Source organism: Leptonychotes weddellii, chromosome 7 (genome assembly GCF_054177405.1).
Source record: "Leptonychotes weddellii isolate Sample4059 chromosome 7, ASM5417740v2, whole genome shotgun sequence".
Taxonomy (NCBI): Eukaryota; Metazoa; Chordata; class Mammalia; order Carnivora; family Phocidae; genus Leptonychotes; species Leptonychotes weddellii.
Window position 1 is genome coordinate 94,279,124 of NC_138375.1, and position 15,442 is coordinate 94,294,565.

Genomic DNA, 15,442 nt, shown 5'->3' on the forward strand with positions numbered 1-15,442 from the left:
GGTGTGCTGATGCTGCTAAAGCCTCAGTTTTTAAAGTCAGGTGTAACTGCTGACATGTTACCCTATCTATCATTGTAACAATAGAATTTGAGATTTGTTTATGTAACAAATGATCACCACAGTCGGTCCAGTTAATCTATCACCAGGTTACAGAATTTCTCTTTCTTGTAATGAGAACTTTTAAAGAAAAGGCCTGCTTCGGGTTAAGAGAAACCAAAAAAAATCAGGAGAAAATTCAAATGAGAACAACAAAGATTAATTCACTTTAGGTCAATACAGCAGGAGAAAAAGGAGTAAGACTAATTTGGGTGCAAGTCCCAGCTTTGCCTTCAGCAGTGACGGATACTGCTATCCCAGGGGTACTATGGAGATGAAACTAACTAACTTAGGAGGGTGCTAATAAAACTGGGATGTTGTCTTCCACATCCATCCTTTTCAGACATTGGTAATTCACAGGGTTGGTTAAAAGCTATGAATTCTTTTCTCTTTTTTATTTTTTATTTTTTAAGCGAGAGTGACTTATCTCTGAGCCTCCTCCAAGGTATTACAATATTTTTATGGACTGAGAAATCCTCAAGCTATGAAAAATCCTGGAGGACCCACTCCTAAATTTAGATGTTTACTCTTTTTCTTCTCACAAAATTCACTTTTATCACACAGAATCCACATGAAACCAGTCTTCTACGTGTGTGTTTTGATCTCAAGTGGCGAAGAAAAGCTGTCTATCAAAATACATTGCTGACGTTATTTTTGGTTAGTTATTCCATCTCAGAGGTGATGTGAAGATTTTTTTTCTAAAGCTAAAGTGCATCATTTGTATTCAGTCACATTTAAAAGCTTAACCACTATTTCTCAAATAACTCTCATCTCATCGGTCTCTGATGCCTAAACATTTCCTGTGACTGTTGTTCAGTATGACCAATATTCTGACCAAAACATGTATCTCAATTTCAACTGGCTAAGGACAAAACTCAGTTTCCTTACAATTCTGGTCAGGCTGTGAGAAATAAAGGACAAGTGTTTCCCCGTGAGTTTTCTGCCAGTCAGCTCCTACTGACCTACTCTGGGGGTAAGGCAGCCCCCAGGGCACAAGCCCTGCACATGTGGGAGGCTGGCTTCCACGCACAAAATAAAAATGAAAGTTTGAAAATTTTTTTTTTCAAACTTCAAACATTTGGGTGGTGCATTTCAGGTGAAACTATTTTTTTTTTTTTTAAAGATTTTATTCATTTATTCATGAGAGACAGAGAGAGAGAGAGAGAGAGGCAGAGGGAGAAGCAGGCTCCCAAAGAGCAGAGAGCCCGATGCGGGACTCGATCCCAGGACCCTGGGATCATGACCTGAGCCGAAGGCAGACGCTTAACCATCTGAGCCACCCAGGCGCCCTTCAGGTGAAACTATTTACTGATACAGAATCTTTTCTTCCCAGAAACATCTTTTCTAGAAATTGTCATGAGCTGCCTCAACTTCACATTTTCATTTACTACATTCTTTGCACAAGTAACCTGTCTAGAAGAGCTTCTTCCCAAACGAGGTTTCGTTCTTTTGGTTTCAGATGTCCAAATTCAATTACAAGAATGTGAGGCAGAGAATTATTTTTCTAAAAGAAAAATTCTGAGAGGGAATGAAGAATCTGAGAGATTTCTACAAGGGGCTACAGAAGATGACTTGCTGGAATGATGGCCAGTACATTTATTCACATTTGTAGTTTTATTCCATTTGGCAAACTGAGTTGAACTGATGTCATCCAACCAATGGTGTGCTGCAGGTGGCCCGCTCCAAAGGGCCACCTGCGCTCAATTCTTTCCAAGTTGGGAGTTTAGTGATAACACGTTGGCAGCCTGAAACTGACCACGGCGGGCATACTGACACTGTGGAAATGGGCAAATGCTACAAACCAGGCTTCCTCCGCCTCCCTGAGAGTTGGGTTTACCAGCACGCCACTGAATATAACAGTATCATGATGTTACTTAATATAAACATGGCATGAAAAAGCAAATAAGCATGAAAGGAAGGAAGGAAGACCGAAAAAAATAAAGGAAAATGGAAAAGGTCAGAAGAGACATTTGTTAAATGACATAGGCTTATAAATATTTTTTAAGCTGATCCAGATGAATCAGATGTTGCCAACTGCAGGGTCAGAGAAAGATGGTCGATATGCAGAGCCAGAAAAATCCCAAGGGGGTGTTTCTCTCCTCTGCAACTCCTGCAGGACCCAGAGGCTCTTGGCTGTGAGGACAGACCATATGCCTGCAGGCCCGCATGCACACACACCCCAACTCAGGAGACAAACATCAAAGGTCAGCGCGGGTTTGCACTGTTACCATAACAGGGCAGAGGGAACTGTGTGTGATTTCTGAGCTTCCTTCAAACTTAGAACACTGCACGGTTAAGTTCTGGTTTTTGGTGCTTTACCTGAGACCGAAAGGTATGAACCATGTTCCCCATTTGTCTTTCTAGCTCTATGACACTCACCACAATCAAGAAGCTGTCGTAATTCTGCTGGGTTGCTGGAGCTCTGTGTTCTGTATAGAGTTGAACATTCCAGACCTAAGACACAAAACAGACTGAGCATGCAAAACACAGTTCTCTGGAGAACCTGTGAGCTTGCTGCCAGAAAGACATTCCAGTTTCCATCCCGTATCTATTCTAGATGTGTACCAAATATTCTTGGAAGTGAACTCCTACTATTAATCTTAGCTGGCATGTCAGTAATTTTGGCAAAGTCATCTGGCCACTACAGAGTGAGTTAATTATATTTATTAAATTATGGAGAATTTAATAGTTTCCATACAGTAAGTACATGTTAATAGTTAGAAATCAAACCAAGGTTATTTCCCCACTACACGGCAACAAAGAGCTTATGTGTCTAGCACAAGTAGCAAGAAACGTATTTAATGAATGCCCAACAGACAACACCCATGAAATAAGAATATAACAAGGTAACGGAGCCCCTCTACTGGTTGATTACCTTTCTTTTCAATGGCTTCCACTAGCTTCACGAGAAGAGGCGGGGCAATGTCAGGAGGGGCAAACTGCTCGGCGAGATCTGGAAGGGCCAAAGCTGCAAATAAACAAAATCCTACGATTATGTTTAATTGGGGTAATCAAATGCATGAGACAACAAGGGAATTTAAATATAAAACAGTGTAGGGCACCTGGGTGGCTCAGTTGGTTAAGCGACTGCCTTCGGCTTAGGTCATGAACCTGGAGTCCCGGGATCGAGTCCCACATCAGGCTCCCTGCTCAGCAGGGAGTCTGCTTCTCCCTCTGACCCTTCTCCCTCTCATGCTCTCTGTCTCTCATTCTCTCTCTCGCAAATAAATAAAATCTTAAAAAAAAATAAATATAAAACAGTGTAGTTCTATCGGACACTGGCAAACTTGGGCCTGAGCAAGACCGAGCCCCGTGCTGGGCCCTGCCCTTCAGAAGGCTCCTCTCTGGCCCTCTTCCAGCTGTGCCTCTTCCTGCACCTGAAGGTTTGGGGGCCCAGCGGACAGGCCTGCTTCTCCCCTGGGACACACTCTGAATACTTAGCTAGAATCCAGGAATTCCCTGCCCAACTGGCCTCTCGGGGCCTCTTACCCAGGGTCTATCCTCCCCAGAGCAGACCTCCCTTGGGGGGTGCCCCTGGGCCTGGGGCTGGGTGGGCAGGGCTCAGGGGAGGAGGACAGGGCAGAGCCCCTGCAGAGCAAAGCCAGGATGGGTGCATGGTCCACCCTCCCCACATCACCACACTCTGGGCCAGAACCTGGAATCCAAGAAACCTAAATTCAACCCATTACGAAAGAATAACTGTCCAGGTAGGAGGATGGGACAGATTTTACTCAACTGTTCATTAACATGATCTATAACTTTAAAATATTTAGACACAGGGCACTTGCAAATGATCACTGGCCCCGTGACATTCACTTTAAACCCCTGTGTACCTGCCACCCAAGCCTTCGTTTGCCGACATGCATTTTGGTCAATTAATATCTTAAGAAATGTGATGCTTTCACCAACGGTATTTCCATGCTTTCTCTCCGTGTTTTAACAATTGCAGTGATACAAGAAGAGACTAATTGGATGACACACAAATAATGGCCTTCAGCAGTACATTTATAACTGTAGTCTCACTCCAAAAATACGTGTATTTTAAGTAAAAATATTCATCTCATAATACACCAGAAGAGGGAGCTAAATATATTCACCTCACTTTTCTCAAACTGCAAAATACACTTAAAGGATAGTCTATATGAAAATATCTACAGGTGCAACCTTTTCATTAGCCACCAACACATAACTTTTTCCCATTTAAGGTTTATTACTGTGCACTCTTATCTAGGAATAGACAGTTTATATAACTTAAGGAAGATTCAATATTTATACTTTTGTTTCAGTGAGATTTTAGTGGTACGATTCAAGGCATTTATTATGTTAGGCAGATTTCTAACGAAGCCCACCTTCCTAATACTAAGAGTCATCACAGAAGATGAAATTCACGATATAAAAGTCAACCTCAGAGAATGAAGTATGATTTACGTCACTTTACAAGCCCTAAACCCCATGGTCTAAGAGCCTTTTAGACTGCAGTATGCCCTGGGAGAGACGGACACATGTGATCTTGCCACCTAACCCAACTGGCCATTCAGGTCCCCAGGATAAAAGAAGAGCTAGGTGAGTGAAGAAAATCGCACAGCAGCACTGTCCACCAGAACTTTCTGTGATGATGGAAGTGCTCTATTAGCTGTGCTATCCAAGAAAAGCGGTGACTGGCCAACTAGCCACATGTGGCTCCGGAGCAGGAGAAATGCAGCCACTGCAGCTGAGGAAAGGAATTGTCTTTTACTGATTTAAACTGAAACAGCGGTATGTGCTAGTGGCCATGGTATTAGAGCACACAGTCCCACAGCCTGGGCGAGGATGGATTTTGTCAAGAGCAAACAGAAGATTCCGGAGTTGGGCTCTGTGCTACTAAGACCTCACCATAAAGACATCCCTGGGGACAGAGCTTCTGGACATCAGGTTCATCAACATCTGAGCTCAGGGCATGAGAAGTCTGTCACAGCTTCCCAGGTGACTGTCCAACTGCAACATCACCGGAACACGTTATGGACTTCATAAAGGAAGCACAGACATGCCACTGACTTTCTAGACAGTCACGATGCAGAGAGCTGAGTGGGAACTCCATCTCCCCTGTGTTCCCCGTACCTGCCCGAGCCTATGGAGCACCTGGACAACTTGCTAGGAAGACAGATTCCCAGGTACGACCACAAATCCCCGGAATCAGAAAATCCAGGAATGGAGCTGATCATCTATTTTGGGTTAGTACTAAGTTTTAGGACATGCTATGATGATAAGCAAAGTCAGGTGGGTAACCCCCTGAAAAAAGAAACCAGCACCAACATCCCCCAAATCTCTAAATGTCGTAACGTGAGTATATCTGAAAAGCACTGAAAATAAAAATGTCTTGCAAGTTTCATGTAGTCTTTTTCATTAAAAGCATTGTAAAATAAAAAAGGATAAAGTGTAAAATGAAAGGGCATACCATTTCATTTCCTCTGATAAACAATAAACTACTTCCTTTTGCCTCAGAAGATTATCAGCTCAGAAAAATGTCCTCCCCTATAAATGCCTTCTACACTGAACAAGCTGATATGTATCATCCTATCAGCATATGTAACAGAGGAAAACAAAGGTAGAGAAACGGTGTAGAGAAATATTAATTAGAATTCACTGCAGTGTTTCTCCTTAGCCTTCTCAAACTTACAGGTCTTACTTAGCACATGCCAAGATACAAAAAGCTAAAGATTAACTAGTAAATAACACAATCCCACATGGCAACGCTCGTCCAACTAACATGCCCTGTTCCTCTGTGCCCGCCCTCAGAAATTACTCAGGCCTTTTTTTTTTTAAATTAAAAAAAATCTTTAAAGTTGGCAACTGTAAATGGAATTACTTAATAAAGGTTTATCTCCTTCCAGAATCTTATCAACACCATCATTTCTGCAGGCAAATTTGAAAGTTAAATTAACTGATAATTAAAGATTTCACCTAATTGCGATTGAAATATGCACCCAGCAGTTGTTTTATGACTGGGTTGGCAAATACTACATAGAAAAGGGTTTCCATCTCTCTATTTGTTCCCTTTGGCTTGAAGAAGAAAAAAGAAAAAAAGTAAAACCTTCTTTCTTTAGTCCTTTCAATGTTTGTGGCAAAAAATGGTAGTTTACCTTCAGTATCCCGAGCTACAATATATCATGTGTTTCACTCAAAAAACGGTTACGTCATGGGGCACCTGGGTGGCTCAGTTGGTTAAGTGTCCAACTCTTGATCTCAGGGCTGTGCGATCGAGCCCCACCTCAGGCTCTGCACTGGGTGTGGAGCCTACTTGGGATTCATATTCTCTCTCTCTCTCTCCCTCTGTGCACCCCCCACCCTGTTCTCTCTAAAAAAATAAAAAATAAAAAAATGAACTGTTACATCGAGTGTTGGAAAAGCACTGTGATAGCCATCAGGAACCTACAGCAATGCTGGAACTTTTCTCAGAGCACGCCAGAATACAAAGAAGAAAGCTAGATGTACATCAAGAGGGTAAAGGTACTCTTCCTGTAACAGGTCTAGTGAATTTCCCACTAAGTTTTTAATACTGATAAAAGCTGTATTACTCAAATGTCTGAATCATTACAGCTGATTAAGGTTTTGCCATGGGAGTTTTTTAAAAGAGAAATTTTATAATGAGAAACCTTATTTTTTAAATAACAATTCAGGGAGTTCCTATTCTCTAGTACAAAATCTGTGATTCAATTCATTTCCCCTTTCAAATATTTAAACATAGGGAATATGAAGCCCTACCCAAGAAGTCCTTTTTTTTTTTTTTTAAAGATTTTATTTATTCATTTGAGAGAGAGAGAATGAGAGACAGAGAGCATAAGAGGGAGGAGGGTCAGAGGGAGAAGCAGACTCCCTGCAGAGCAGGGAGCCCGATGCGGGACTCGATCCTGGGACTCCAGGATCATGACCTGAGCCGAAGGCAGTCGCTTAACCAACTGAGCCACCCAGGCGCCCGAAGTCTTTTTTTTTTTTTAAAGATTTTATTTATTCATTTGACAGAGAGAAAGAATACAAGCAGGGGGAGCGGGAGAGGGAGAAGCAGGCTTCCGGCTGAGCAGGGAGCCCGATGCAGGGCTCGATCCCAGAACCCTGAGACCATGACCTGAGCCGAAGGCAGACGCTTAACGACTGAGTCACCCAGGCGCCGCCCCCCACCCAAGAAGTCTTTAAAGTTCACATTTTCTACTTCAGGCAACAGGATCAACCGACATCAAAAATCTAAAAAGTAGTCTAAAGCAAAATATTAATTATTTCAACAATCCTAAAATCAACTATTCCTCTAATTTTATTAAGTATACAGGCCAATATTTCCTTTTCCATTACATCCCATTTCAAGAAATTCCAACAGGAAATTGCGATTGCTAGGCAACTACCACATTTGGCAAGTTGCTCTCTGAAAGGTCCATGATAAAGCACCCATATCATATACTTCAATAAACTAGAACAGTGGAAGTAAAAAAAAATACAGGATATACAGATCGTACATGATGGCTATCAAACAAAACACAAAATGACACAGTATGTTCCTAATGAAGTTTATATATAAATTCTTACTGGGGTTTCATCTTCCAGACAAATTTTTATACCTGAACAAGGAACGCTTTTTGGCCTTGAAGCCTGCTGTAGCCAGTGTGTATGTCTGCAGAGCCAAGTCCACTCTTAAGAACTTGGACGAATACACAGATCTGCTGACTATAGTCCCAACACCAATTTTTGTTATTTTTTTTAAAATGTATTTATTTTAGAGAGAGAGAGAGGAGGGACAGAGGGAGAGGGAGAAGGAGAGAAGCAGACTCCCCACTAAGCCCAGAGCCCGACATGAGGCTCCACCCAAGGCCTGGTCCCATGACCCTGAGATCATGACCTGAGCTGAAATCAAGAGTTAGACACTTAACCGACTGAGCCACCCAGGTGCCCCAGTCCAACACCAGTTTTTGACTTAGTGGGATCAGTTTTCATCAAAAGAAATCAGTATTACTTAGGGAGAAAGAAGATAAGAAGGGTCTAGAAGTGGTGAAGCCAAGACATATGTTGCTTCAAAAGAGGAACCAGTCTTCAACACTGATAGGAACACCAATGAATTAGGTGTCCCTGGTTGCAGAAAGAATTTTTGATGACACATCAGATGCTGCGTTTTCCATGAGTTCTACTTTTCTACCTTAACCCTGGTGACAAGCAATCACATGGAACAGGAGAGAGCCTTCTCTCCAAACTCAGACCCTTCCCAAACCACGAACACGGACAGGCCTGAACAGTCCCTGGGCACCAGCGGTGTGTGGGAGACAGTGGGATTCCTCACATTAAACCGTGCCAACACCATTACAAAGTGCAAGATGAAACCAGCACACAGCTGCACCTTTTGGAGGCGGTCTCCATAAAAAAAGATATTTCAGAGTCAGTGCCTGGCAGGGACGAATGGAAAGTTTAAGTTGAAATTCTGGGACTCCAGAGACGGCCCAAGCCAAGTATTTCATTACTGATGGAAGTAGCTTGGAAGTACATGAAAAACTGCCACTTACCTTTTAAAATGTCATACAAATACACAGAAAAGAAAGTGTATATGTCAGGCGTGGGTCAATATTAAATCAAGATGTTTGTTGATTAGCTGTTGTTGAATCAAAACTTTTATTTCTGTCTGAAACAACCCCTCTCATTATTTCAAATGAAAAATGTACATTCTGGTAGGCAGAAATCTAACAAATCCCAGTAACTGTCTGAAATAAACTGTATAAGCAGATTCTTCCCTATGTCCATAATGGTTAATTATCCTGACATTTAAACGTCTTAAGCTCTCCTGGCAAAACCCCAACAAATGCTGGCTAAGACGGTATAGCTAAAAAACTAAAACAAAGCCAAAAACCAGGACGGGTTCCTTCACTTTGGAACACACTTGTTCAATCAGCAGTAGTGCAATTACTAAAAGCACACGTTTAAAGCCAAAGAGACCTGGGATTTAATCTTGGTTTTGCTACGTACTGAGTGTATTCTTGGACATGTTAATTAACTTGAACCTCAGTTTCTCCATCTGTAAAATGGGAATAAATTATGAATGCAATAAGGATTAAGTGAATAATACAGATAAACACGGTAGGCATGGTGCCCAGTATGGAGAATGCACAAACTAATGGGTAACTGTTATGAGTTGACAATTATTTATGTAATCTTTTTCACTATTATAGAGTTTTAATTGTAATGGCAAATTTTAAGACCAGAAAGTATTATAATGGAGACAGAAAGAATTTTCAATACTTTATTTTTTAGACATTATTTATTTATTTGAGAGATAACATGAGCCGGCGGGGGGGTGGGGAGAAACAGAGGGAGAGGGAGAAGCAGATTCCCCACCGAGCAGGGAACCCAATGCCAGGCTGTATCCCAGGATGCTGGGATCATGACCTGAGCCAAAGGCAGATGCTTAACCGACTGAGCCACCCAGGCTCCCCTCAATACATTTTTTAAGCTGGTATGCCAGAAGCATTTTGAGAGGGCACACATTTCCATCTTGCCTTTCATTGTAACATATAAACACAATTATCTTTTCACAAGTCACACCTAAAATATAAAGGTATATTTATAAAGACTAATCTATTTGAGTTATTTACTTCAGTTTTCTGAACGTGAAAGAAAAATGAAATTGGAATGATACTGAACTTGGTGGAAACAAGGACTTTTTTTTGAGAAGGGAGGAGAAAAAAGTATGGGCAAAAAAAAAAAAAAGGAGTAGAGTCCATGTGGAAATAAATCTTCAGCTGTAACTACATGATTTTCAGAGATAACTAGTCAGAGGGAATTAAAAGACCTGTCAACAGACTTAGCTAGGAAGTTTGCAAATCTTTTCAGACACCCTAAACTAATTAGTCTTTAATATCTTTATCTTCTCCCACTTATCCCTTCTGCTCCACAGCTTAAAAACAACTGAAAGGGATCTGAGATCTCTGCCCATTTAGTTTTATTTCTAGACCACAGCCCAGTATAGGAAACAAACAGCAGGCAAAGATCTTATTAAACATATGCAGACATTACAGCTTTGCTTTGGATGGCCTTAGCTAGAACCTCAGAGTTGAAAGATCACTGACGTGAGAGATTATACTTAATCTTTGACAGGCTAGCCTAATTAATTGTGATTGTTACCATCCAAACTGGAGTCCGATCTAAAGATTACAATTTACAGCATACAGCAAAAAACACTGAAATGCTGGGCAGGAGGTAAGTGAATAAGAAAGAGACTCTCCTTTCGCACCCCAGGAAATAATGTATAGGTGAGTCCCTGGGACCCCAGGAGCTAACAATTTTTAAGGGAAGTGGGTCTTTGGGTCTGTTGGCTTAGAAAGATTTCATACGAAGTATGACTGAAAAGCCCCAAAAGGGAAGGAAAGAAGAGAAAAATCACGGGACACACCACAGTGGGTGCCTGACCATTTGTTGAATGAATATTGCTGAACATCCACTAGGAGCCACAACCCCACACAAAGACATGCTTTCATTTTTTATTCCTAGCAGTCCAAAGACTTACCGTCCTTATTATCCTGACTCAAAAGGCGAGAAAGTCGAGCCTTACAGAAATTAAGTCATTTGGTCAAGGTCGCAAGGCTTATAAACAGTGCCCTGAAGTTGGGCTTGTACCTGTTTTCCCTCCCCCTGAGCCGACAAGTTAAGTCCCAGTAAGGAAAGAAACCTGTGAGAAGTTTGCCAGAATTTCCTGCCATGTCTCCCTAATTTAAAGGGGAATGATGACAGTGGTGGTGCCTAACACACAGATATTTGAGGCTTGATCCCACCAGTGAGCAGCCACAGTACTTTCTGGCATGCTCACGTGAAGTTACCTTGATAACACTCGTTTCTGCATTTCCCCGAAATAAGCAAGGCAGCACCAAGTTCCTCACGATCAAATCTTTTCTCATGCAGATCATTAACACCACAGAGAGAAAGCAAGGGGAGCCCCTCCGTAGGAGAGGGAGGCAGGGGCTCCAGGTGAACCCCCACAGAGGCACTCACTCTCTCCCATTGCTCTCTGATAATAGATTTCACAGTCAAACATATAAAAATAACACATTAAAAATGTTTCAGAGTAATAAAGCAGGATCTTCCCATGTAACCCGAGAAGCCCCTGTCCCTCAAGAATTAAAGATCCACTGATCAGGAGGGCAGAGAAGTGAGAGAGAAACTGGAAAGACATTACTGGTGCAATGAGAGAGACCTGCAGAAACACCTTGATCTCGGCTGGACCCTCACTACCGGCACGACAGCAGGACGCTGGTGGACCCAGAGCAAGCGCCAGGATTGGAAGCAACTGCCAAGGAGGCAGATTCGCCCAGTTGGGCGGGCCCAGCTTCTTCACAAAGCTTGGATGGAAATCAGAGAACAGAACCCCCAGATTCCATTCTAGTAAGTACAGAGAGGGCAGGGCTGTTTCGCTGACATTTTAAAACATACCCACAAGTTGAAGGAATTGTACAGTGAATGCCCAAACATTCTCATCCTAGATTCTATAAGCAATGTTTACCTGTTTCATTACCTATGGATCCATCAATCCATCTTACTTTTGGTGATGCATTTCAAAGTAGGCTGCAGAAATCGGTTGCTGCAGACCCAACTGCTTCGCGCACCCTCTCCCCCCATCCCTAAGATGAAGCTTAAACTACACCATTATGACAGTATTTGGAGACAGGAGTATTGAGAGATAACTAAGTTAAACTAAGGTCATGCGGGTGGGGCCGTCTCAGTCCTTCTCAGACTCTAGAAACCTTCCCCTTTCTCTCTCTGCCACATGAGCGCAGGAAGAGAGGGCACCTGTGTGTAAGGCAGGAAACAGCCCTCACTAGAACCCAACCACGCTGGCTCCCGGACCCTGGACGCCCAGCCACCTGAACTGGGATGAATAAATGTCTGCTGTTTAAGCCACTCAGCCTACGGTACTGCGTCATAGCAGCCCAAGGTGACCAAAACATCAATACACTCCACTCAAAGAAAGCAAAGGAACTGCAAGTCTAGAACAAAAATCAATGTCAAATACAACTCTACAGGGATTTAGTAAACACCTTCTGTGTGTCAGAATATTCACAAGGGCAGTGCTTTCTAAATTTTACTGTGCATATTAATAACCCTATTGGGATCTGGGGGGGGCTACAGGATTCTGCCATTTCCAACAAGCTCCCAGGGGAGGTCCATGCTGTTGGTCCTCGGAACACACTCTGAGTAGCGCAGGCTGAGGATGAGCCCACCGGTCCCAGAAAGAAAATCCGGATCACTGTGGGAGAGAGAATCCTAATGGTTAACCAGCATACTTCGTACTTGTTGCTGAAATGCCCTGAGCTCCAAGGGCTCATCTTACACCAGATCCCAGGAGCCCAGCATTTAAACATGTGTCCTGCAGATGACGGGACTGACTCGGAGGGTCAGGCTATCACATCTAATCAGCTCTGATATCATGCCTAGCTAGAAATCGAAAGACTGAGCTCACGGGTAGAGGCTCTGCGGCCCCGTGCACCTGTGTACCGCTGCGTGTGGGGAGAGGGGTCCCCTGGGTCACAGCTCGTTAACGTCCCACAGTTAAGTTGAGGCTGACGACTAGCACCCAGTCCCCCTGACATCCACAACAAAGCTTTTCCCAACTGGCCACATTCAAGAGGACACAGCTGTTGACATTGTGCTAGGAAGAGAGGAACAGAAAATATTACTACCCTACCGCGAGGACCACCACCACTCCCGCCTGCACGAAGCTGCTACTTCTGCTGCAGTCCTCACATGCTCAACACTTAGCGCTGGGAACCGTGCTCAGTGCTTCGTGTGCCTGATCTCCATTCATCTGGGCAGCCTTGTGACAGATCCCAATTGTCCCCATTTTACAGATAAGGAAACTGAGGCTAAGAAGGGTTAAGCACATTAGCCAAAGTCGTGCCAGCAGTAAGTGGGAAAGGAATGATTGTATAGAACAGACCAACCTCAAAGCCAGCAGTAACCGCTCCGTGAACCTCGGGTGCCTCCTCAGACAGATGCACCGCAGGACTCCACCCCGGGCGGGGGGCGGGGGGCAGGGGGTGCTTACAAAAGCCATGAGACAGGATAAAGATGGAAAAGCATGCGGCAAGAAGAGACGCCCCCAGTGACAACCCTTAGTGACAAGAGGTGCTTTTGTTCAATGTGAGCTCGGGCTGGCAGGCCAGCTTCTCGCCGTCACCTCTGCTTTATCAGGACTGAACCCCTTGCCAGTACACTCAGCCAGGCTAAATATTTTGAGGACAGCATTTATTAAATATTTTCTCATAAGGCTAAACTAAGCACATTCTTCCCCAAGGATGTAATGGGTTTTATTCAGCTAAATATAGTTGGCTAGCTTATCACTTTCAGCAAGGTACAGATGGACTATTCTAGTTAATCATCAGGTGGGGAAAGAGCCCAGCCAATAATTGACAAATGCATATATGTTGTAACTTCTATTACAAAGGATCCCAGAATGAAATCTTAATAAGATACACTTAATAGGTATATGAAAAGAGTTAAAGTGCTCATGATCAGAGAGGGAGAGAAAAGGAAAAGGATGACCTCTCTATGGGATTGGGAAGAAAAAGAAAATAAAGCAAAAAAAGACAAGGGGCCAGAAAATAATGAACAGAAAATTCCCCATCAGCGACTGCAGAAAAATTACATTAAAAAATGGGTAGTCAGATTTTTTCAACAAAAAACTTTTTAAAAAAATCACTGATATATGAAACTAAACTATCCATTTACAATAAAGCCATTGTTAGCAATTGCTAGCAATTTTAAGATAAAAGTACACACAACCCTTAATAATTGTGTGAGGAATCAGAATAAAAAAATAAAAATGAAGCAATATGCTCTCACTACCTCAGACAAATGTGATTAATTCTGGGGGACTATTAAGTTTCCCTATCTCACAATATACTATGATCACTGGTGAAATGAGCAAGAGATTATTCACCTCTCAGCTATAGAAATTCATAGACTTATACCGGTTGCAATTTTCCTTTTAAGGATACCAATTTTAGAAGGGTCAATTTGGGCAGCAGTTGGACCCTATCATTAAATTCTCAAAAAAGCCAGGGTAATACATAGTACTACTATGCCATAGACACTTACTTTTGGCAGACCCATCTACCTTGTTTTAAATATACAGGAGGCTCTACAGATAGAACAAAAAGCAAAATATAAAACACATGTCAATTACAGAAAGAAGCCTGACTGTGTTCCCACAAAGATTCTCAGAAATAAGCTAAAAAAAAAAACACCATATAGATGGGTGATATCTGAGGAGTGGGTGTATTTTATAATTGCTTAAAAGTCAGCAGGGGAAATGTGGCTACGTCAAATAAGCTAGAGCAAAGCGGTCAAAGAAGAGGAGTGAAGTCAAAAATTAAGCTGGACCCAGAAACGGAACTATTCAATCAGTAATTGCAACCAACATTTGAGATTCTTGGTAGACAATACTCTACCAGTTTGCAGATTTCACACTGCTAAAACTTCCCCAGCGTAAGTGGGGATGGTCAGGACAGTGTGGGTCGCCTACCATGGAATCGACTGTGAAGCTGTTCATGAGAAAGTGTCCCTGGGGGACGCCTCAGAGGTGGGAAGCCATCGCTGACCACTGCGTGTGTGCGTCCTCGCATTCTGGTCTCAGAGCCACCTCGGCCCTAGCAACGGGGACAGCCTGCGCTCTCTCTCCCCTGCACCACTCCGGCCTTCCGGTGAAAGGGAAGTGACAGGGCCTGAACCACGGGAGGGACTTTTGTACATTTTGTTCTATCAGATTAGGCCTCAGTAACTTCATGAATTATGAGCTGTCAACTTCTTTTTCATCTGCTATAGAATATGCTTCTTAGAAATTGGGGCTATAAATAAAACAACAGATGTTTTTTGCTGGCTTCAACAGGAGCTTGGGTCATTTTTTTTTTAAAAGGGGCTAGAAGTTAAGTGAATTAATCCAAGAAGATGTACTAGGTTTCCCCCTGTTGGTCACTTTTTGCATTATTCCACTGAAGTCACAGATTGGTTTTACTCCATAAAATACCTTTTGGGGCCACTGTATGTAACCTACTGAAGAAACTAGAAAGGACTTTATAAACACACTGCATCCTTTCTGTGACTTCTATTTAAAAACAACAACAACAACAACAACAAACTATTAAATGCCTTACGTACGCTTGTTACTGGATGACACCAAAAACAACTGAAAAGCCACTCTAGGGGCGCCTGGGTGGCTCAGTTGTTAAGCGTCTGCCTTCAGCTCAGGTCATGATCCCAGGGTCCTGGAATTGAGCCCCGCATCGGGCTCCCTGCTCAGTGGGGAGCCTGCTCCTTCCTCTCCCTCTGCCCTCAACTTGTGCTCTCT

The 15,442-nt window shown here is 42.9% G+C and overlaps 1 protein-coding gene across 2 annotated transcripts in view; it reads right to left on the reverse strand.

Moving 5' to 3' along the window:
• The window catches only part of PIK3R1 (phosphoinositide-3-kinase regulatory subunit 1), an 84,396-nt gene that overhangs the window by 24,695 nt on the left and 44,259 nt on the right, over window positions 1-15,442 (reverse strand). For both annotated transcript variants that reach the window (XM_081826781.1, XM_081826782.1), the window contains 2 exons: window positions 2,972-3,064; window positions 2,476-2,550 (listed from right to left, as the gene is read on the reverse strand). In XM_081826781.1, coding sequence (XP_081682907.1) covers window positions 2,476-2,550; window positions 2,972-3,064 — 168 coding nt within the window. The remainder of the gene's footprint in view (window positions 1-2,475; window positions 2,551-2,971; window positions 3,065-15,442) is intronic.